Source organism: Schistocerca piceifrons, chromosome 1 (genome assembly GCF_021461385.2).
Source record: "Schistocerca piceifrons isolate TAMUIC-IGC-003096 chromosome 1, iqSchPice1.1, whole genome shotgun sequence".
Lineage (NCBI taxonomy): Eukaryota > Metazoa > Arthropoda > Insecta > Orthoptera > Acrididae > Schistocerca > Schistocerca piceifrons.
The window spans coordinates 279,402,408-279,424,261 of NC_060138.1; the positions used below are offsets into that span (position 1 = coordinate 279,402,408).

Consider the following 21,854-nt stretch of genomic DNA (forward strand, 5'->3'; position numbering starts at 1 on the left):
CGCTGACCATCTTCTATGGTCTGTAATACTGTCATCTAGTCCAAATGGGGCGGCTTGCAGTTGCTGTGCACCACATTTCTGGACTGCTGATCTACCTACCGCTTGCTGTGCACAGAAGCATTGGTTCCAGCGTGATCGAGCCGCACAACACTTCGTGTTGATGCGCAGGCACAGCTAAATGTCGATATTGGTCAACACTGGATAGGACGAGGACGACTTTTTGCGTGGCCAGTGTGTTTGACTGCCTTTATGCCCCCTTGATTATTTTCTTTGGGGAAGCGTCCAGAGTACGGTTTACTTTATTCTAATTGCCACTAGAGCCGAGCTGATAATCTTGAGTCAGTTATGCTTTCCATGTTCGCCCCGATAGCTGATTGGTCAGTGTGACGGCCCCCAATGTGGCATCGAATGTAATAAGACCTGCACCAAGGTGGCCGGACCTGCCCCGCAAGGGGCCTCCCGGCCAATGACGCCAAACGCTCATTTCCATTATGCTTTCCATTAAATTCGACAGAACGCAGTCGTGCTCTTCAGTTTTTGAAGGGCACTGATACGAAGGTGTGCGGCATGTATTAAGGCACAGGGCGGATAGTTTGAACCATTGATGTAAATTATTATTAGAGTACGCTAAATAATAATAGACGGTAATTTCCTTGCAATTGTAGTTGGCCATTCTCATAACCTCAAGGACGCATTTACGACTATGATATGTTCTTTCATGAAAAATGACACTGTTCGTGCGAGCTGTCATACGTCAAAGTGTGTCGGTGGGATCCTGAAACACGCCGTATCTGTTTGCCTCTGCAGTCGACTTTTATGTAAATAGAGTTGTGCTGCCCCTCCTGTCCTTAACTTTAATCATGCTCGGCCACCATAATTGCTATCGAACTTGACACCAAGGCGAATTAACCGTACATAGGAAAAAGAAACTGACACTTAGGCAACGGTCAACACAGCTTCCTGGTATAGTTGGGTGCTCGTTTTAAACCCTAGGCCGCGTTTTCGCAAACTGCACTGCTTCACTGACAACTATGCTTTCCTCGTGCCCGGTAGTGAACTGAATGACGTTCGTCGACTCGGCTGTGGAGTGCTTTACGCTGTGCACTTGAGGGGCAAGGACAAAGGACAATTGAGAGCACTTACCGTTGGCATCGGGCACGCGCCGGTCCTTGTATAGGTCGGACAAGAAGAGGCTATTGACGAGCGTGGACTTGCCGAGTCCCGACTCGCCCACCACCATCAGGGTGAACTCGAAGCCGCGCTTCACCGACTTGCGGTGCACCTGCTCCGGCAGAGTCGCGAAGCCGATGTAGTCCCTGTCTCCCTGGAACACAACAGCACACTCAAAAGCGCACCGCACGTCTTGCAACTGAAATACACACACACAAACACACACACACACACACACACACACACACAGATTCTTTTTTACGAGTGACTTTCCCGTATCAGTCTTCTACTTGTGTGATTGAGTCTACTGCAGCGCCCCAGGTATGGGATTCCTGTACTGAGTCCCACTCGTCATGAGTGAGTGTTTTCATTTACACGTCAGCGCCAAAACTGCGTGTCTTGTGAGAGCTGTCTTCTGTGCCACATCTAAACGGGGAAAGTAAGGTTATGACGGATTATATATGTTCTTTACGAAAAACTCTCGTCCTAACAGAATCTAGGAACTATAATGGTAATAGTTTATTAATGACCAAAAGCAAAATTCATAGTGGATGTTTATGACAAAAGTCGAATGGTAGGTTCTTCACACTCTTGACTACTGGAAGAATAAGGAAAGTGTCATCCTAACATTTCGAAACATCTACATTTATATGCTCGACAAAATATGTATTACTGTTCTGAAGCCATCGTACAAATTTATAACAAATCAGTAAGGAGATGCACAAATGCAAACTGGATGAAGAAAGGGAGCGTTTACAAATGTCAAGGTGAGATGAAATAAGAAGGGCTTATTTCAATAGTGGTACAAGTCCATTTTTGTTCATTCTGAGATACAGGGTCCTAAAGTTAAATGAGCACTGAAAAATCTGCAATTTAGATACCAGAAATATTCAAGCACATGGCTTCTTGCTAGAGATGAACCTTTCTTTCTGTTTGTTTCGACCATTAATTTCAGAAGCATCATAGACAGAAAAGTGGAGGTCATGAACTTTTACCACTATTGAAATAAGCCCTTCACATGTGGGTCGGACAGGAAGAAACAAACATGAAGTTCAAAGACATAATAATACAGAATGGTTCATTGGTGGTAACAAAACATCTTAAGAAGGAGCAGCATTCGTTACGAAGCATCACGGACAACTTGAATGTACTGCATATAGAAGAAAAAGTCTGGTTCCTGGAAAATTTAGAGTAAAGAGAGATATTTTGCGCTTTAAAAGATGAACGTGTTGAACTAAAACACGAAAGTGTCCAATGGGCATTTCTGGGTCCACATTATCGAGATTTTAATCGAAAGCAGCCAGCAACGTAATCTCATTAACAGTCGTTAATTGTTAATGTCTCCTGTAGGTAATTCTCAGTAGATGCAGCTATTTAACGTAGGTGTAAGACTGTTTTTAGAATTTGCTATGATATGACAAACGTTCAAAAAATCTTACTATCCGACTGCAGCGTCGCAGGTGGCTTTGATACAACTAGTGCGTAACTAGTTAGTACTAACTTTGGTAGGTGATTGAAGGTTGACTTATGTTTGCATACACAGTTCGGTGAATGTTACACACACGAGATGTACAAGGAGGACTCACAGTCTAACAATGCATGTTTGCTGCTTCCTTATTATTTTTGACTATGCCAAATGACATTAATTTTAAGGCGTGATATCTTTGGTGTGGCGTGACGTGTGCTAGACTGCTGTTGAAATTGCTCATCAATATTTTATAAAGTTCTTGTCTTCAGTTACTTATTTTAAAGTTTATTTGTTTTAATATTTACTGTAGAAGTAACTTCTTTCTGTGTTATTGATCCGACCGTTCCGTTATTGGTGAGTGCGCTTACGTCGTTCATCCAAGACTCACGCCTCAGTAGTGTGTTTACATTTCGCGGTGTGCAGTTGCAGCTGCAGCGATTCTTAAGTTCTGAGAAAGCTGTTTGTCCACTGTTATAAAGTTATTAAATTTTGGTAGTTTTCAACGGTGTCTCGTACTGTTCGTAGCGCAATAACGGTTTAATAAACATTCGGAAACGTGTGCTCACTGTGTTTTTTAGACTTTTCTGTGCGCTGAAGTCGTTTAGTAAATTTCGTCCGGTAGTTTTCAGCTGACGTTTCTTATTGTTTCTAGTGAAATATTTCGGTAAAATTTTCATTCACTGTTTTAACTTCGTAGAGTGTTCCAGCGGACGCTTGCTTTTTTTTTTTTTTTTTTTTTTTTGACAGTAAATGGTGTGAAGTTTTGTTGGTCCTGGTATTAGTTGTGATTTAGCAGCATTAATAAAAGTTGTTGCTTTTCTTAGTAGAGAGAGAATTTCGAAACCACTGTTGTTAGCCATATAAATAGTTCTACTAGTGTAATTTAACTTCGGTACGCAGACGTTCAGCTTTTTAAGTAACTGTAAAATTTTACCGTGAGTGAGAAGTGTGGGATTTGTTCAGTCCCACACTTGTGAGTAGTGGGTTACGGCGTGGGATTTTTTCAATCTATTTTCACTAGGGGGAATGCAGTGAGGAAGCCAGTGGGCATTCTAGCGAGATCCTCTCCTAGGAATGCAGAATCAGTAAGTTGATAGAGGAGCAGGAGCATAAATCTGTGCCCTTCAGGTGCAGTTACAATACGCAAAGGAGGAACTAGATAGGCTGAGGAGGGTGAGGAGTGCTGCGGAATGGGAACTGGCAGTTGGCAAGAGGGCAGCTAGGAGGAGGAGGTATTCAGACAGTTGTACTTTGCGTATATGCAATAGATTTGACCAACTGTCAAGAGTTGAGTGGAGAGGAGCCTCTTGTAGCTGTAGGTGAAGGAAACATGCAACAGTCCTCAGCAGTTAATAGGCCTAAGTCAGTTGCAAAGTCTAACAGAAAGAAGAAGGTTCTGCTGCTAGGTAGTTCGCATAGTAGAGGTGTGGGCCATCAGTTGCAGGAAGTGTTGGGGATTGAGTACATGTCACAAGCATTGTGAAGCCTAGTGCAGGGCTGGCTCAGGTGACTGAAAGCATAGGCGAGTTATGTAGGAATTTCACGAAAGAGGATCAGGCAGTGATTGTGGGTGGAGCAGGGAACAGTCTTGATAGGGATGGGGAATATGATGTAGGTGGTGACCTGGTAAAGATAGCTACTCAAACTGGTAGCACTAATATGCATTTCGAGCAACTGTTTCAGCGTCATGATCGGCCTCATCTTAATGCGGCTTTTAGGCGTGGTAACATGACGCTGGAGAAGACCCTGATGGCAGAAGGCGTGGGTCACATTGGTGCCAGTTGAGCTTATCAGTAGATCGGGTTTCACTAGGCATGGCCTGCACCTCAATAGGTACGGGAAGGGGAGGCTGGCAAATCTTATAGGCGACAGTATAGTGGATGGTGATGAGATCACTCATGGAAAAATTCCTGTAGTAGTTGGTGTTAGAGCTGCACCTTATTTAGACTGAAGTCAGCTGCTAAGTATACCTGCTAAAACGAAGTCCCTCTAACAAAGGAATCACCTTCAGAAGAGGTAAGATGTCCAAGTAGAGAAGGGATTAATATATTTCATCAAAATATAAGTGTTAAAGCTAGTGAACTAGTTATAGATATTGACTCAGAAATTAATGGCATGTCGGAGCACCACTTATATAATGGGAAAATTCAGAGGCTTCCTTTACCAGGATACACATTAGCTGACTGTTTTTCAAGGAGTTCCTTGCGGGGTGAGGGAGTGGCCATGTGTGTAAAAAACAGTATTCCGTTTGAGTCCATAGACGTAACACCGCACTGCACTGAACAGATATTTGAATGTTATGCAGGTGTAGTTGAATTTAGAGAAACTAAATTTCTAATTGTTGTTGTTGTTGTTGTTGTTGTTGTTGTTGTTTATAGGTCCCCTAACTCAGACTTCAGAGGATTTCTGCTCAAGCTAGAGGGGGTTCTTGATTCACTTTGTAGGAAGTACCAGAATCTAGTGACTTCCATATTAATTGTGTATGTGATCGTGCAGAATGTTGGTAGATCTCCTAACTCATATGATCTGATGCAGACTGAGACAACATTTTAATTCATTCTTCATTACTAGATGAGGATTCTGTTAGTAAAAGGGTGAATGGCCTTTCAGGCCATGATGCACAAATTTTGACACTAAAAGGCTTTTGCACTCAAACAAATGAAATGTCACATATAATTACAAACTATGCAGGAAAGTTAGTCCAGCAGCAACAGAGAGTTCTTTAAACTTTGTCATGGAACAAGAGTGGCAGGATGTCTACAGTGCCGATAACATAGATGATAAATATAATGCTTTCCTTAACACGTCTCTCATGCTCTTTGAGAGTTGCTTTCCATTAGAACGTTCTAAACGGGTTACTAGCAGTATAGGCAGCCCGCGTGGCTGACTAGTGGGATAAGGATATCACATACACTCCTGGAAATTGAAATAAGAACACCGTGAATTCATTGTCCCAGGAAGGGGAAACTTTATTTACACATTCCTGGGGCCAGATACATCACATGATCACACTGACAGAACCACAGGCACATAGACACAGGCAACAGAGCATGCACAATATCGGCACTAGTACAGTGTATATCCACCTTTCGCAGCAATGCAGGCTGCTATTCTCCCATGGAGACAATCGTAAAGATGCTGGATGTAGTCCTGTGGAACGGCTTGCCATGCCATTTCCACCTGGCGCCTCAGTTGGACCAGCGTTCGTGCTGGACGTGCAGACCGCGTGAGACGACACTTCATCCAGCCCCAAACATGCTCAATGGGGCACAGATCCGGAGATCTTGCTGGCCAGGGTAGTTGACTTACACCTTCTAGAGCACGTTGGGTGGCACGGGATACATGCGGACGTGCATTGTCCTGTTGGAACAGCAAGTTCCCTTGCCGGTCTAGGAATGGTAGAATGATGGGTTCGATGACGGTTTGGATGTACCGTGCACTATTCAGTGTCCCCTCGACGATCACCAGTGGTGTACGGCCAGTGTAGGAGATCGCTCCCCACACCATGATGCCGGGTGTTGGCCCTGTGTGCCTCGGTCGTATGCAGTCCTGATTGTGGCGCTCACCTGCACGGCGCCAAACACGCATACGACCATCATTGGCACCAAGGCAGAAGCGACTCTCATCGCTGAAGACGACACGTCTCCATTCGTCCCTCCATTCACGCCTGTCGCGACACCACTGGAGGCGGGCTGCACGATGTTGGGGCGTGAGCGGAAGACGGCCTAACGGTGTGCGGGACCGTAGCCTAGCTTCATGGAGACGGTTGCGAATGGTCCTCGCCGATACCTCAGGAGCAACAGTGTCCCTATTTTGCTGGGAAGTGGCGGTGCGGTCCCCTACGGCACTGCGTAGGATCCTACGGTCTTGGCGTGCATCCGTGCGTCGCTGCGGTCCGGTCCCAGGTCGACGGGCACGTGCACCTTCCACCGACCACTGGCGACAACATCGATGTACTGTGGAGACCTCACGCCCCACGTGTTGAGCAATTCGGCGGTACGTCCACCCGGCCTCCCGCATGCCCACTATACGCCCTCGCTCGAAGTCCGTCAACTGCACATACGGTTCACGTCCACGCTGTCGCGGCATGCTACCAGTGTTAAAGACTGCGATGGAGCTCCGTATGCCACGGCAAACTGGCTGACACTGACGGCGGCGGTGCACAAATGCTGCGCAGCTAGCGCCATTCGACGGCCAACACCGCGGTTCCTGGTGTGTCCGCTGTGCCGTGCGTGTGATCATTGCTTGTACAGCCCTCTCGCAGTGTCCGTAGCAAGTATGGTGGGTCTGACACACCGGTGTCAATGTGTTCTTTTTTCCATTTCCAGGAGTGTAGAACAAAGCGGTAATTATATCAAAATGTTAGAAGTAGTCACAATCAAGCTACAGTAGCCCATTACAAACAGTATTGTAAGCTGCTTAAAAATATTATTAGGAAGGCAAAGAGCATGTGGTATGCAAACAGGGTAGCTAATTAACAGGATGAAATTAAGACCATATAGTCAGTTATGAAGGAAGTATCTGGTCAGCAACGCAAGGTCGACGATATAAAGTCAGTTCGTAGTAAAAATATTTCTGTTACTGGTAAGTCAGATACATGTACAGTGATGACACTTTCTACACGACCTGACCATCATTTTTCAGGACAATGTTAAGGCACGTACAGTGAGTTCAACTCGATTTCTAAACTGAAGGAAACACTTCATGGCATTCGCTTCAGAATTGCTACAAATTCGTCGGACAACAGACCGCGCCGCTCGAATTGTCAACACAACTGGCACTACTAAGTTGACAGTACATCGGAGGAAGGCGGAAGTAATGAGGAGAAGCAGATACGAGATTAGAGAGAAACTTACCATCAAAACCGATGATCATAAATACACGAAGTTAAGGAATTGTGCCACCTTGGAATAACACATGGTAGACGAAAGAACGAAGACGTAAAAAGCAGACTAACACAAGCAAAGAAATTGTTCCTGCCCAAGAAAGTCCACCATCTTCACACATCGATCTTAATTAGAGGAAGAAATTTCTGAGAATGTACATTTGGAGCGCAGAATTATGCGTGGTAATTTATCTTGGACTGTGGGAAAATCGGAAAAATGGGAATCAAAGTATTTAAAACGTGGTGTTATACCACAGAATCGGCGAAGAAAGAAATACATCAAAAGAAGTTTTGCATCACCTCGGTTCCGAGAGTTCCGGAACCTGTACAGAAAATTGGAATAGAGATCAACATAACATCATTTCCGTCCTTTTTATTGCTCATGAAAACCACACATTGCATGCTGTACCACCATACAGCGAGACCTTCAGAGGTGGTAGTCGAGATTGCTGTACACACCGGTACCTCTAATACCCAGTAGCACATCCTCTTGCATTGATGCATGCCTGTATTCTTCGTGGCATACTATCCACAAGTTCATCAAGGCACTGTTGGTCCAGATTGCCCCACTCCTCGACGGCGATTCGGCGTAGATCCCTCACAGTGGTTGATGGATCACGTTGTCCATGAACAGCCCTTTCAAATCTATCCCAGACATTTTCGAGAGGGTTCATGTCTGGAGAATACGCTGGCCACTCTAGTCGAGCGATGTAGTTATCCTGAAGGAAGTCACTCACAAGATGTGCACGATGGGAGCGTGAATTGTCGTTCATGAAGGCGAACGCCTCGCCAATATGCTGCCGATATGGTTGCATTATTAGTCGGAGGATGGCATTCACGTATCGTACAGCCGCTTTGGCGCCTTTCATTATCACCAGCGGCGTACGTCGGCCCACATAATGCCACCCCAAACAATCAGGGAACCTCCACCTTGCTGCACTCGCTGGACAGTGTGTCTAAGGCGTTCAGCCTGACCGAGTTGCCTCCAGCCACTTCTCCGACGATTGTCTAGTTGAAGGTATATGCGACACTCATCGATGAAGAAAACGTGATGCCAATGCTGAGTGGTCCATTCGGCATGTTGTTGGGCCCATCTATACTGACCTGCATGGTGTCGTGGTTGCAAAGATGGACCTTGCCACGGACGTCGGGAGTGAAGTTGCGCATCATGCAGCCTATTGCGCACAGTTTGAGTCGTACCACGGCGTCCTGTGGCTGCACGAAAAGCATTATTCAACATTGTGGCGTTGCTGTCAGGGTTCCTCCGACCCATAATCCGTAGGTAGCAGTCATCCACTGCAGTAGTAGCCCTTGGGCGGCCTGAGCGAGGCATGTCATCGATAGTTCATGTCTCTATCTTCTCCATGTCCGAACATCGCTTTGTTTCACTCTGAGACGCCTGGACACTTCCCTTGTTGCGAGCCCTCCCTAGCACAAAGTAACAATGCAGACGCGATCGAACAGCGTTATTGACCGTCTAGGCATGGTTGGACTACAGACAACACGAGCCACGCACATCCTTCCTAGTGGAATGACTGGACCCGCTCCGTCTAATAGGCTCTGCTCATGCATGGTTGTTCACATCTTTGAGCAGATTTAGTGACGTCTCTGAACAGTCAAAGGGACTGTGTCTGTGATACAATATCCACAGTCAACGTCTATCTTCAAGAGTTCTGGGAACCGAGGTGATGCAAAACTTTTTTTTTATGTGAGTATATCGAAAGCACATGAAGAAAGGACAGAGCTATAGGACATGTGCTAAAATATCAAGGAATAATTTCTACAGTACTAGAGGGAGTAGTAAAGGGTACAAAAAGGTGGGGGAATGCAGCGATTGGAATTCACTCAAACAAATAACTGAGGTGCAAGTGCTACTCTGAGAGCCACATGTTTTGTTATTCAACATACTAGTTATAGGGATTACTTTCCTGCTGTCAAGGCATTTTCAACGCAAATTTCACCAATAGCCACTTCTGTAGCCCACTGAATGTCACGACCAGGTGCCAGATCTACAATACCTGCGGCTCTTGGCGTGACAATTAATGATATTATTAATCACTGAACGCAGCTGCAGAAATCGACCAGGTGCCAGATCTACAATACCTGCGGCTCTTGGCGTGACAATTAATGATATTATTAATCACTGAACGCAGCTGCAGAAATCTTTCAATAATATAGAATGTTGAATTTTATCCAATGAGCTCTTGGTTTGGATTAGCTTGAGGTGTGATTCTGTTCTTATCTTATTACATTCAACTACGTTTTGTTTAAAGCATATGACCAGCCTTTTCACAACAGTGGTCAGCTCTGGAAGTTTGTCAGTCTTTTCAATACACTTTTTGCTGTCAAAATATGCACGTCGGGCAAAATACGATGTATATGACTTTCTTTCAAATGCTATGCCTACTCCTTTAACCACTGCACTGATGCCGTTAAGAGACACATGCAAAAAAAAAACCTTTAAATCATGAAAACATTATCGAGAGTGTTTATTTGTTTATTTGTTTTATTTATTGTCAGCATCGAAGGGCGACATTTTGTCTTTAACGCCAATATTACGATATTTTGAAGACTTCAGTATCGATACTGAAACATCGATGTTTGACATACAGAAAGTATGTATCAGAGAAAATTTTTTTTCGGACCCTGTGGATCCATCAGGTGAAAAACGTCTAATACATAATTTACAATTATGAGAGAAACAGTAGAAAAACGTGGAAAAATTTACCGAACAAAGAAGAAGGAAATATGTCTTTAAAAGTACTGAAATAGCTATGGCTAATCAAAGCTGTCTGTTCATTTAACATAGATTCAGGCTTTTCGATTTTGTAGAGGGTATATTTCCTGGAAGAATGAATACACCAACGTATAGTGACCTAAAAAGATTAGAAATGTTGTTCTTTGTTTGTTCGGTAAATTTTTCACTAATGTTTTCGCTGTTTCTCACATATTTTTTGCACTTGATTCACAAAATACAAAACTTAACATCTAACCTTTTCATAACAGGAACATGCATTTCAGCTCATTCAAGACGAAACTTAAATTATGTATTAGACGCTTTGCACCCACAATATACACCGTGCAATTTAACAAAAACCGAAAAAAATTGTGAAAAACCGTTCTTATTTGAATTTCCTGTGCATACAATAGAATGTTCACAGCTGCAAAATATGGATAAAATTAAATCGATGTTTGAACTCCCAACATCGATATTCTGTGAAATCTAGTGAGGAAAGGGATGGCATTCAGTGACAAGGACTGCAATGATAGTGCCAGCGTGTATGGTGCACTAGGAGTGACCCGTGGATCGCGGAAGTGGGCGAGATCTGCATGCACCGGGAGACGTGGCTTCCGGCAGCAACGCCTGCCACTGCACGTGAGCTGCACTCGTGGCCACAGTAGCTCACTTTACCAGCAACGAGCAAGTAAAAGCTGTATCACTTCCTCGTAATTATAGAAGTAAAGCACACAAAAATTTAATTTCAAATAAGCATCTGTCGTATAAACATTGTTATTGTTCTACATAATTTTCTTCTTTGTCGAAGCAAAAGACGGATACTGCGCTGGTTATTTAAGAACCACTTTTCCTCATTTCTTGTGCGTGGACGATTTTTGTTCTTACAAAGCAGGCAAGGGCACCACAACGAAATATAAAGAGTTGTGGGTTTTCAACGCTCTTTGTTGACCGAGAGTAGGCATGCACGTACAACGACACCGCGCGGTGTACGGCTGTAGCCTTCGGCGCATTGTAATAGCTTCTGCTTCAGCGTTCGGGAAAATCTCTGTAAATATTTTGTAAAATCTCTTAAAAATGACAGCTTCATCATAATATCCAAGCAATCTACCGATTCGATTCTGGAAGTAGATTTCTGGTAAAATCTGAACATCGCTCGAGCAAGTTTTCGTGACCACTGTGATGAATAAAAATGCGTGAGAATGCTGTCAGAGGTCTCCCAGTCCTGCACATTAAGTTTGTCGCCACATGCCTTGATGCGAGTGAGACTATATAGCGGGGCCAAAAAATATAGAAAAGAGGTACCGCAGTCGACAGAAAACGATTTTTGTTTGATTATTGCATCCTAAAGCAACAGCGATACTTTATCTCTTTAGACAATTAGTCTCTTATGAGATCTTCGAACATCTTTAGCACTGAATAGCGATACGTTTGTGCTTTAATTATTCTTCTATTAGCAATATTACATTCTCTTCCGATCACCAACTCACTCGCTAACGCAACTCACGTCGATTTAAAAAAAAAAAAAAAAAAATTCGCTCGCAAGACGTCACAGAAATGCACTTTGTGATGCAAATGCCGGCGCGGAATACAAGCGATCACCTGAGAATGCAAACCGAACAAGATCAAATGTTTACTTGCTCGCGCTCGCTACCGTTTACCCTAGAGAGAATACTTTGTCCTGGCGTGGTATAACAAGTTTTAAAGTAGAAATAACGTAATTTTTTGCTCTCTCCTCCCGTGCATTTACCGACCGTGGTGGTTCAGTGGTTAGCACACTGGACTCTCACTCGCAATGACGACGGTTCAAACCTGCATCCGGCCATCCTGATTTAGGTTTTCCGTGATTTCCCTAAATCACTTCAGGCAAACGCTGGAATGGTTCCTTTGAAAGGGCACGGCCGATTTACTTCCATTCCTTCCCTAATCTGAGCTCGTGCTCCGTCTCCAATGATCTCGTTGTCGACGGCTCCTTAAACATTAATCTCCTCCTCCTCCTCCTCCAGTGCATTTGGCACAATGAACTCACATTCGCGAGGACGGCGGTTCAAATCCGCGTCCGGCCATCCTTATTTAGATTTTCTGTGATTTCCCGAAATCGTTTAAGATAAATGCCTGGATAGCGTCTTTAAAAGGACACGGTCGATTTCTATCCTTCCCTAATCTGAGCTTGAGCTCAGTCTCTAATGACCTCGCTGTCGACGGGACGTTGGACACTAATCTTCCTTCCTTCCAGTGCATTTCGTCAGGAAAGGGAGCGAGTTCCGAATAGGTGTCTTAGAACATTGCATATAAGATACTAAAGAGGAAACGAAACAAAATCAGCTTAAATTACAGCTAGATACTGTGTGAGAAGTCAGCTAAATTTATCTTCTTCTGCTTATTTATATGTAACATACGTTCAGGCACGGAGTGACGAAGGAAGCCTTTGCTAATACACGGAAGCACACGGTATAAGTAATATCATTAACAAACGAAAATGTGTGTACCGCGAACAGGGAGCAGTACCTGATACAGCGGAAATTACGATTTGTAAGCGGAAATTTCAAACTCCTCCAGAGGAACTTAGAACTCGCGGAAGTTATATGAAAAGATTGACTGTAAATAATGAAAATATTGCAATATTAAGTGCGTCTTTACAATAGTTTTGTCTTCAGCCTCTGAAGGGCATTTAAACAAAAAACAAGTTAATTGGACAGAAAAATTAATGATTCGTAATGTTAAAATAGTAAGTGCGGGTATAAACATGATGGAAGTTTAATCTGAACAATCTGCGTGTCTTAGGTTTTTCCTTTAATTAATTGAAAATAAGGTATTGTTTCTCTCTTTCTCTCTTCCATTATTAAAGAAGGTGTAAAGACGCATTAGTCTTTGTTTTAATAATGCGATGCGAACAAAATGAAGTCAAGTACGAGGGACAGCTCATAAATGATGTAATAATGTACAGGTTGGTATTATCGTGGATAGTTTGATGCAACAACGATGAATACTTCGTCAGATTCAGCTGGGAGCTTGACGTCGTACATCAAGGTCGAAACTTTATGCGCCAAAAACCCAACAGAAATACACAGAGCGTTAAGTGAAAATCGTGGTGAGTTCACAGTGGACCGTAGTACCGTTTCGCGTTAGATTAATCTTTTTCGTGGTGGTCGTATGAACATAGACAATAATCCAAGAACCGGAAGACCAAAGACGTCAACAGATGCACGAAGTGCGAAACTGTGGCCGATTGTCTTTAAGAAAATCGCAGTGCGAATGGCGACGAACTCTTTGAAGCCAAGGGAATTACCCCAACATCAGTATTCCGTGTTCTGACAAGTATTCTGAAGAAGAGAAAAATTTCTGTAACATGGGTCCCACATTATTTGACTGTGGAAAAGAGACAGAAACCCATGGACACTGCAGCCTTGCTCAAGCAACGACTCGAACGTGAAGGTGAAGGATTCTTGTGTCGAATTGTCGCAGTTGATGAAACGTGGATTAGAGACTGAACCGGAGTTGAAATCAGAGTCCGATGTGTAGAGGGTCGGTGATTTTTGATTATGATCACCGAAGAATCACCATGACAGAGACCCGTGTGGAAAAAGTGTTACAGCAGTGTATTATCGTAACTTGATGCAGAACTTGAGCAGAAAAACGCACAAAACCCGACATTAGTCTGGTCTACTCATTCTCGACGACAATGTTCGCTCGAATATCGGCAATGTTGTAGCCTAAAAACTTCACGAATAGGATAGGAAGTGTTGCCACATCCTCTCTACGGTCCGGACATGAATCCACCAACTTCGACTTGTTCCGGAAGTTGAAAAAACCTATGTGTTGGGTTGGGAGGGATGGAGGGGGAGGGGGAGGGGTTTGGTTCTTTGGGGAAAAGAGACCAAACAGCGAGGTCACCGGTCTCATCGGATTAGGGAAGGAAGTCGGCCCTGCGCTTTCAAAGGAACCATTCCGGCATAAGCCTGGAGCGATTTAGGAAAATCACGGAAAACCTAAATCAGGATGGCCGGACGCGGGACTGAACCGTCGTCCTCCAGAATGCGAGTCCAGTGTGCTAACCACTGCGCCACCCCGCTCGGTAAACCTATGCGGTGGTGGTGGTGGTGGTTAGTGTTTAACGTCCCGTCGACAACGAGGTCATTAGAGACGGTGCGCAAGCTCGGGTTAGGGAAGGATTGGGAAGGAAATCGGCCGTGCCCTTTCAAAGGAACCATCCCGGCATTTGCCTGAAACGATTTAGGGAAATCACGGAAAACCTAAATCAGGATGGCTGGAGACGGGATTGAACCGTCGTCCTCCCGAATGCGAGTCCAGTGTGCTAACCACTGCGCCACCTCGCTCGGTGGTAAACCTATGCGTCAACGGCTTTATCTGGAAGAGCTTTCTACGACCGTTACCCGAGCCATTCGACAGATGAACTAAAGTGGTGTCCTGCATGGAATAATAGAGCTTCCGAGACGTCTGGATTCAGTCATAGAGAAGCAGGAGACAACACTGAAGGGCTGTAAAGAGATACTGAAAAAAAAGTGTAAGTAAAAAAAAACTATGCATCATTTATGAAAAGTCCAACTTTTTTTCTACGTCTGGAAGTACTAATGTGTCCTGTTACAAAGCCAGGTGAAGTCCAATGCCGTCTCGTAAGTATTAATTACAAAAAATTTACGAAGAATTTAAGATACTTTTGGCAGATCAGTTTGACGCAGTACATTTCTGTCCGTGCGGAACATTTGAGGAGCTTTAACACATTCCACCTTTAGGGCCGAACGTACGAAGGAAAGTTGCAGTGATTATAGCAAATTTAATGTAAAGACATGACGTATTAAATAGTATGCTTTTATTACTGCCTATTGATGATTTCGCAGCGCTGGGACAATGATATTCAGTTAAAGCATTACAGAATTGACATCTGGAGTCATTTTAAGGTATGTCTCTTAACATAACTTTTGTTTTCATCATGGTTACTGGTGCAGCCGCAAATATAGCTACACATCACACCGGCTACTAGAGAATGTGTTAAGTTCGACTGAATGTATAGCGGTGACGGTCTGACGCACAGCAAGGACTGTTACAACTGGAAGTTTCGTTTGAGACGCGAAAATGGTAGTCGGCTGGTGTTCGCTGCACTATGAGGTGGCCACACAGCCGAGACCGGTTGGCTAGTAATCGAAACACCGTCGGCAGTCTGTGGTGCGGCTTCCGCGAAGCAGGCTGCGTTCCACGAATGCTGGTGCGGCGCCGCGGTTTGCCAGCGGCGCAGCCGTGCAGGCGGGGGCGGCTCTGTTACGTCATCCGCAGCGACGTCGCGTCAGCCAGTTAACCAGAGCACCAGCTTGTGTTCGTAGATCCATCCCGCGTACCATCTTTTTTCACCGCCACTGCCACGTCAAAATTTGTTTAGAAGGTATATATAGACTACTTTGTAAATACAGAGTGTACTTAAAGTCCGGGAACACTTTCAATTATTTATTGCACAAGAACCAAACATTGTACAGACATCATACATATGTCATTTTGAAGAGAAACCCTGAAAGTTTTTTCATGTATACCGCCACAACGTAGTTTGGTAATTTGCCGATAGTCAGTGCTAATCGCAAACATGTCAAGTGCAGGTGCCGTGCTACACAAGGGGGACAGCTGTTTCATGAAATGGCCTCCCCGATCACCAGATCTCACTCCGTGTGACTTTTTTCTGTGAGGACACATTAAAGATCTGGTTTATGTACCGCCTGTACCATGTGATGTAGCAGAGTTCCAGGAGAGAACCCGGGAAGCGACTACCAAACAGTCGACGATGCCGTGATGGCACGGGTATGCAAGAATTCGATTACCGCATTGACGTCTGCCGGGTCACTCATGGTTCGCATATCAAATATTTGTAAAAAAATACTTTCAGAGTTTCTCTTCAAAATGCAGTATGTATGACATACTTGTTCAGTAGATAATTGAAAGTGTCCCCTGACTTGGTGTACACCCTGTATAATGACTAGCTGAGCATTTGCAATGTGGACGACACATAACCAGAAGCGGTAGAAAGGTGCTGACAACATAATTACAAAACTAGGAATTGAGCTTAATACAGTCAAAAACAAGGTATACTGTTTGGATGGAATAAAATCGGAACTAGTAAAATAATCAGTAAATCCTGTAAGACGTTTGCGGCTATTTAACACGTGCTGACAACACTGAATAATTTCTGATGACTGGATAAAAGCTCTGCTGATGTGTTTTAGAAACAGGTGACAGAAAAAATTGGAAATTTGTGGTAAGTTCCTATGAGACCAAACTGCTGAAGTCATCGGTCCCTAGGTTTACACACTACTTAACCTGACTTAAACTAACTTACGCTGAAGGTTACACACACACACCCATGCCCAAGGGAGGGCTGGAACCTCCGACGGGGGGAGCCGCGCGAACCGTGGCAAGGTGCACAAGACCGCGCGGCAAGGCGACAGAAGTACGACAACGAATTACACAGGGATGGGATTATTAAACAACACAAACACGATATATGGAAAAATTACGTTCTATGTCAGACACTTTCTTCTTTGAAGAACAACCAAGATGTAGAAGAAGCTTGTTGAACGAATACGGGGAACTTCGCCTTACTATGCACCTCACATTCACTGACTACAAAAAGGCCTTTGATAGCGGCCAAAGACCCCTCCTATTGGACATTATGATTAAACGAGAGTGGCTAAGTAGTAAAGTGTCCGACTATAAACCTAAAGAGTTCTATCCATGGTGAGTCTTAGGATTTTTATGGGTAATTTAGCACCTCTGACAATAGTTGTTGATGTGAAAAATGCTGAGCTGCACCGTAGTTACAAGTCCATGATAAGTTGTAGAGCCCCCACCCTCCCGCCCTCAAGACCTGGCTGGGAAAGTCGTTTACAACTTCTGTGGAAGGCAAGGGCGTATCATTGTGCCTAGCAAATCAAGTGGTGTTCAACTCATCCTTCGGAGTGACAACAGCTTTACTTACTACCACTCTTGCGAACGTCATCCAAAGCTTTTTCTGGAGCTCACAAACGATACTGAGAAAAGGAAACATAAAAACAGAAAACCTGTATCACTCAAAGAGTATGTCAAGGCTGTAGCTTAATCGCCTAATAGGCATAGTTTTCATTATTTACACAGATGAAGTAATTAGATAATGGAAGACTGGGAATTAAAATAAATGGAAGAATGCAACTAAATACGAGTAGTAAACTGCTTACTGGTGATAAAGTTACTACTCAACGAACTAAGGATTGCCTTCATAAAACTGTGTATTATCTTCAACAGATATGCTCAAGATATAACATTAAAATCTCTACACAAAATACCAAGACAGTATCTTTACTGGCAAATGTGCAATCCGACTAAGAAAAACCCTAGATAATATACCTACTGATCAAGCGTCTCATTTCCAACAAAGTGGCTGTAACGTAAATTAGGAAATTGATCATGATATAGATTGCAAAATGAATTAGTACTAGGCCGTATGTGACATGATCAGAGGAAAAATACGCAGGAAAACCAGAAAAGAAACACGAATGAAATTTTACGAAGTTATGGTTGTACCAGTTTTGCTATGGCTCAGAGACATGGGTGAAAAATACTAAATATCTTAGTAAGATACTAGGCTCAGAAATGAAATTCCTAAGATCCTTGAAAGGTTGCACGAGACTGGATAGATTTAAAAATGACTGAGGAGACAACGGAACACTTTTAAAACACTTTTGGGACTAACATTTACAATGCAATATTGCTATTATTAACAACATTTGTTACAATGCATATTATTAATTAGTACAACTTGCTGATTTTTTCTATCGGTAATTTATATCGCTAATAATGCATAAAACAAGTATTAACTATTATTAGGTAGTTTCCAGAATTACATTGCGCTTGAAAGTGTGTGGGCGCTGCATGTCCCACAGTCCAAATTTTTGATAAGAGTCTTTTTTATGTCGTCCGTAACAACATATTAAAACACGAAGTAGCATAAAACAGTTGCACTTTTCCGTCGCGGGCTTCCGGACAGGGTGAGCAGCAATATGCGACTACTATGGAGGACTACTATGACTGGGACTAAATATTTATTTGGTGTGGTTAACGGTAGCTAGCACTACATGTTGAAAAATGTTAGTTGATGCAAATAAATAGGAAAAACCATCTGTGTAATGTTCGAAACAGTTGTGCGCTGTTTGACACAGTGACGTCTATTAAATATCTAGTCGTAACACTGCAGAGTGATATGAAATGGAAGGACAACATAAAATCAGTTGTAGAAAATGCGAACGCTCGACTTCCGTTTATTGGTAAAGTTTTGGGGAGTCGTACTTCATCCATTAAGGACACCGCGTATACAACCCTAGTTCGACCCATTCTTTAGCACAGCTCGAGAGTTTGGGATCCCACCGGGTCGGATTAAAGGACGAGATCGAAGCAATTCATAGGAGAGTTGGTAGATTTGTTATCGGTATGTTCGGTGGACATTCGAATATTATGGAGATGCTTCAGATTGGAAATCCCTGGTCGGACGTTTACGTATTTTTCGCCAAACGATATTTAGAATTGCCATCAAAGTATATTCCGCGAAAAGTTCGCGAAATAAGATAAGAGAAATTAGGGGTCGCACGGGAACATACGGGCAGTCGTTTTCCCTGGCTCCATTTTTGAGTGGAACAGGAAAGGAAACTGCTACTTGCGGTACAAGGTACCCTCCGCCAAGCGCCATATGGTGATTTGCGAAGTATGTATGCAGGTGTAGTAGATGACAGGGCTTCTCAGACGTCCAATTCAACAGATTGTTGGGCCTAGCTCGCCATAGTTCGAATCGAAGATGCGCGAGGTATCTAATTGGTTTGAACAAAGTAGGGTGTTTTCGTTATGGGATGCAGTCTCTGTATAGGGCTTCAGATAGTCGATGTCAGTACTGTGCGGCGTATATTATTACAGTCACGTGTTAACTAGGTCATGCGATTCCAGTTGGGATATACACTCAGAGTGTCGGCGCTAAGACACCCCATGTAATTAAACTGCCTATGTTGCCAAACAAGCCAAGCATATTCTCGGATTGAACGAGGGCGGGGAAGAAGATTTCCTCCGTGTTTTTCCACATCTGCATCAACAGCTGTACTCTTTAAAACTGCTGAAGAGCATGGCGGAGAGTACTTACCGTTGTATCACTTATGAGGAGGGCCTTTTCCCGTCATTTCGTATCTGATAGCGGGAAGAATGAGTGCTTAAATTACTCTGCGCGCTGCAGCTAATCTTAATCTTGTCTTCTGGGTCCCTACGGGAGCGAACGTAGGGGGTGGGGGGTTAGTACATCCTTTAATTCTATCTGAGACGCCAGTTACTTAAGTAATATTCTATAACGGGCCGCACAAGTGTTTCGTACGCAATCTCTATTGTATGTTGATTCCACTTTTCCTGGTTTCCTACCGATGACCCGAAGACTGCCTCGTGCTTTACCTACATCCGGTCTATGTGATCGTTCCATTTCATTTCCTCCGCAATTACAGCAGAAAACGTTGTTAAGAGCTCCCTATATCACTCGGTAAAAGCAGAACCCTTATAGCGTCGTTGTGTTGTCCGTCTATCTGCCTGACTGTCTCTCCAACCGTTAAAAACATTATTCTCATGAACGGGTAAACGTATTAAGTTGAAATTTATGTCACATACTAAGGCCCCGGCATAAAAAATTGAAGCTCCTAGGTCAATGCGGTCAAAATATACGGAATATACGGCCATTTATGTCACACATTTTGACAGTCACAAGGCCTCTCATCAAAACCTATAGGCTACTTCACGTTGCCATAAAAGCATGAAATTTGGCAAGGAAAAAGGTTTAAAATTGCAAGTAAAGAAAAAACCCAAAAGTTGTTAATTTGTAGTTGTATCACATGAAAAAGTTTTCTTTGGTCATTTGTTATCCGATGTCACTCTTGAAATTAAAACGATCAGTAGTTTTGCTTTCAGGCTGCCTGCGTCCCAATGGTGAACGTGTAAGTAGGCTTTTGAACACTATTAAGGTAAATACATTGTTTGTTCTCTATCAGAATCTTTCACTTGCTAACTATGCCTATCCGTAGTTAGTGCCTTCAGTAGTTAGAATCTTTTATTTAGTTGGCAGTATTGGTGCTTGCTGTATTGCAGTAGTTCGAGTAACGATGATTTCCGTGAGGTAAGCGATTCATAAAAGGTATAGGTTATTGTTAGTCAGGGTCATTCTTTTGTAGGGATTTTTGAAAGTCAGATTGCGTTGCACTAAAAATATTGTGTGTCAGTTTAGTCATGATCAGAAAAAGTAGAGAAAACTGTGAGTACGGTGAGTTTTGCTCAGCTGTTTGAAAATCAAATAACGTAGAAGCTTACCAGCACAGTAATTCATAATTTTTTAAAGGGCACGTTTGAAACGTAAAACATCAGGCAAGAAATGACTTTATTGCTCATGTGACCCATTTCGGAATTTAATCTGAGAATGTTTGTTTCACGTACAAAGCAGCAATCGCAATCGCTCCTGGATATCTGATGATGAATGAATTCGGAAACACGTCGTATGAGCAATAAAATCGTTCCTCGCCTGATGTTTGACCTTTACAATTACAATCCAGTCAGTCTGTATGCAGGTAGTACTTATTATTGAGACCAATATCTGCTGGTAGCAATGTCGGTAACAGGCTTAAGTGGTCAGTATTTACTATTCGCGGCATGGATGAACTGTCTGCATATATAATTAAGTTTGTACGGAACCCTCAGTGCGCTAGTCCTACTCGCACTTTTTCTTTTTTCTCCCAAGGCAACTAGGTCGGCGTTGCCTTAGAAGCTTTTGGGAGACCTCGAAAAACCGAAATAGGGACAGGTTCGGCGGGATTTGAACTCTGCTGCTACTGAAGGCGATTTGTGTGTTTTAACCACTGCAACATCTCGCACGATTCCAGGGTTCCAGCGTTCGCGCAACAAGAACTACGGAAACAGGGCAGCGAGCTGCCAGGGGAGGGAGAAGGGGGAGAGAGGCGTAGAGGGAGAGGGAGAGGGGGGGGGGAGAGGGAGAGGGGGGGGGGGGGGAGAGAGAGAGAGTGCAGAAGTGATTCTGTGAGGGAGGAGCGTGGAGCGTGAGTTTTCGTGCAAAAATAAATCCAAAAAGTGAAAAGTCACTGTGACGTTGTCTAACCTGCCGGAATTATGTTTAGTACTGAGAACACGGTCGTATCGCTTGCCGCAGAAACGCAATTAGTCCGAAATTTATAAATTCCCATTTTTTGATGATTATAGTCTGAGTGAATCAATGCATTGTTTACCGCGAAAAGCACAATAACACGGGTCTGGCAAAGCCGACAATTTTCCGTTTACTGCAGATAAGGAATTAGTCTGGGGCAGGGTGGAAGGAGGAAAGATACTATACAGTGGAAGACGTCGTTGAACACACGAAACATTCCTAACAAATCGATAGCAAGTTTTCCATTCTTCAAATGATGGTGAATTATTTTATTGATTACAGTTCCCGGTGATCTACATTCTATGAAAGAACCAGCCCGAGGGGTGATTCGTATCGTAAAGTCTTTCCTTTCCAAGGAAAAAGTATTTCAAAATATTATGCTATGACCTTT

The 21,854-nt window shown here is 43.5% G+C and overlaps 1 protein-coding gene across 4 annotated transcripts in view; it reads right to left on the reverse strand.

Moving 5' to 3' along the window:
• LOC124789689 (septin-2) overlaps nucleotides 1-21,854 on the reverse strand; it is a 349,469-nt gene that overhangs the window by 82,179 nt on the left and 245,436 nt on the right. For 3 of the 4 annotated variants that reach the window (XM_047257151.1, XM_047257141.1, XM_047257133.1), the window contains exon 2: nucleotides 1,144-1,324. In XM_047257151.1, the coding sequence (XP_047113107.1) occupies nucleotides 1,144-1,324 (181 nt within the window). The remainder of the gene's footprint in view (nucleotides 1-1,143; nucleotides 1,325-21,854) is intronic. The other variant, XM_047257158.1, reaches the window with a different exon arrangement.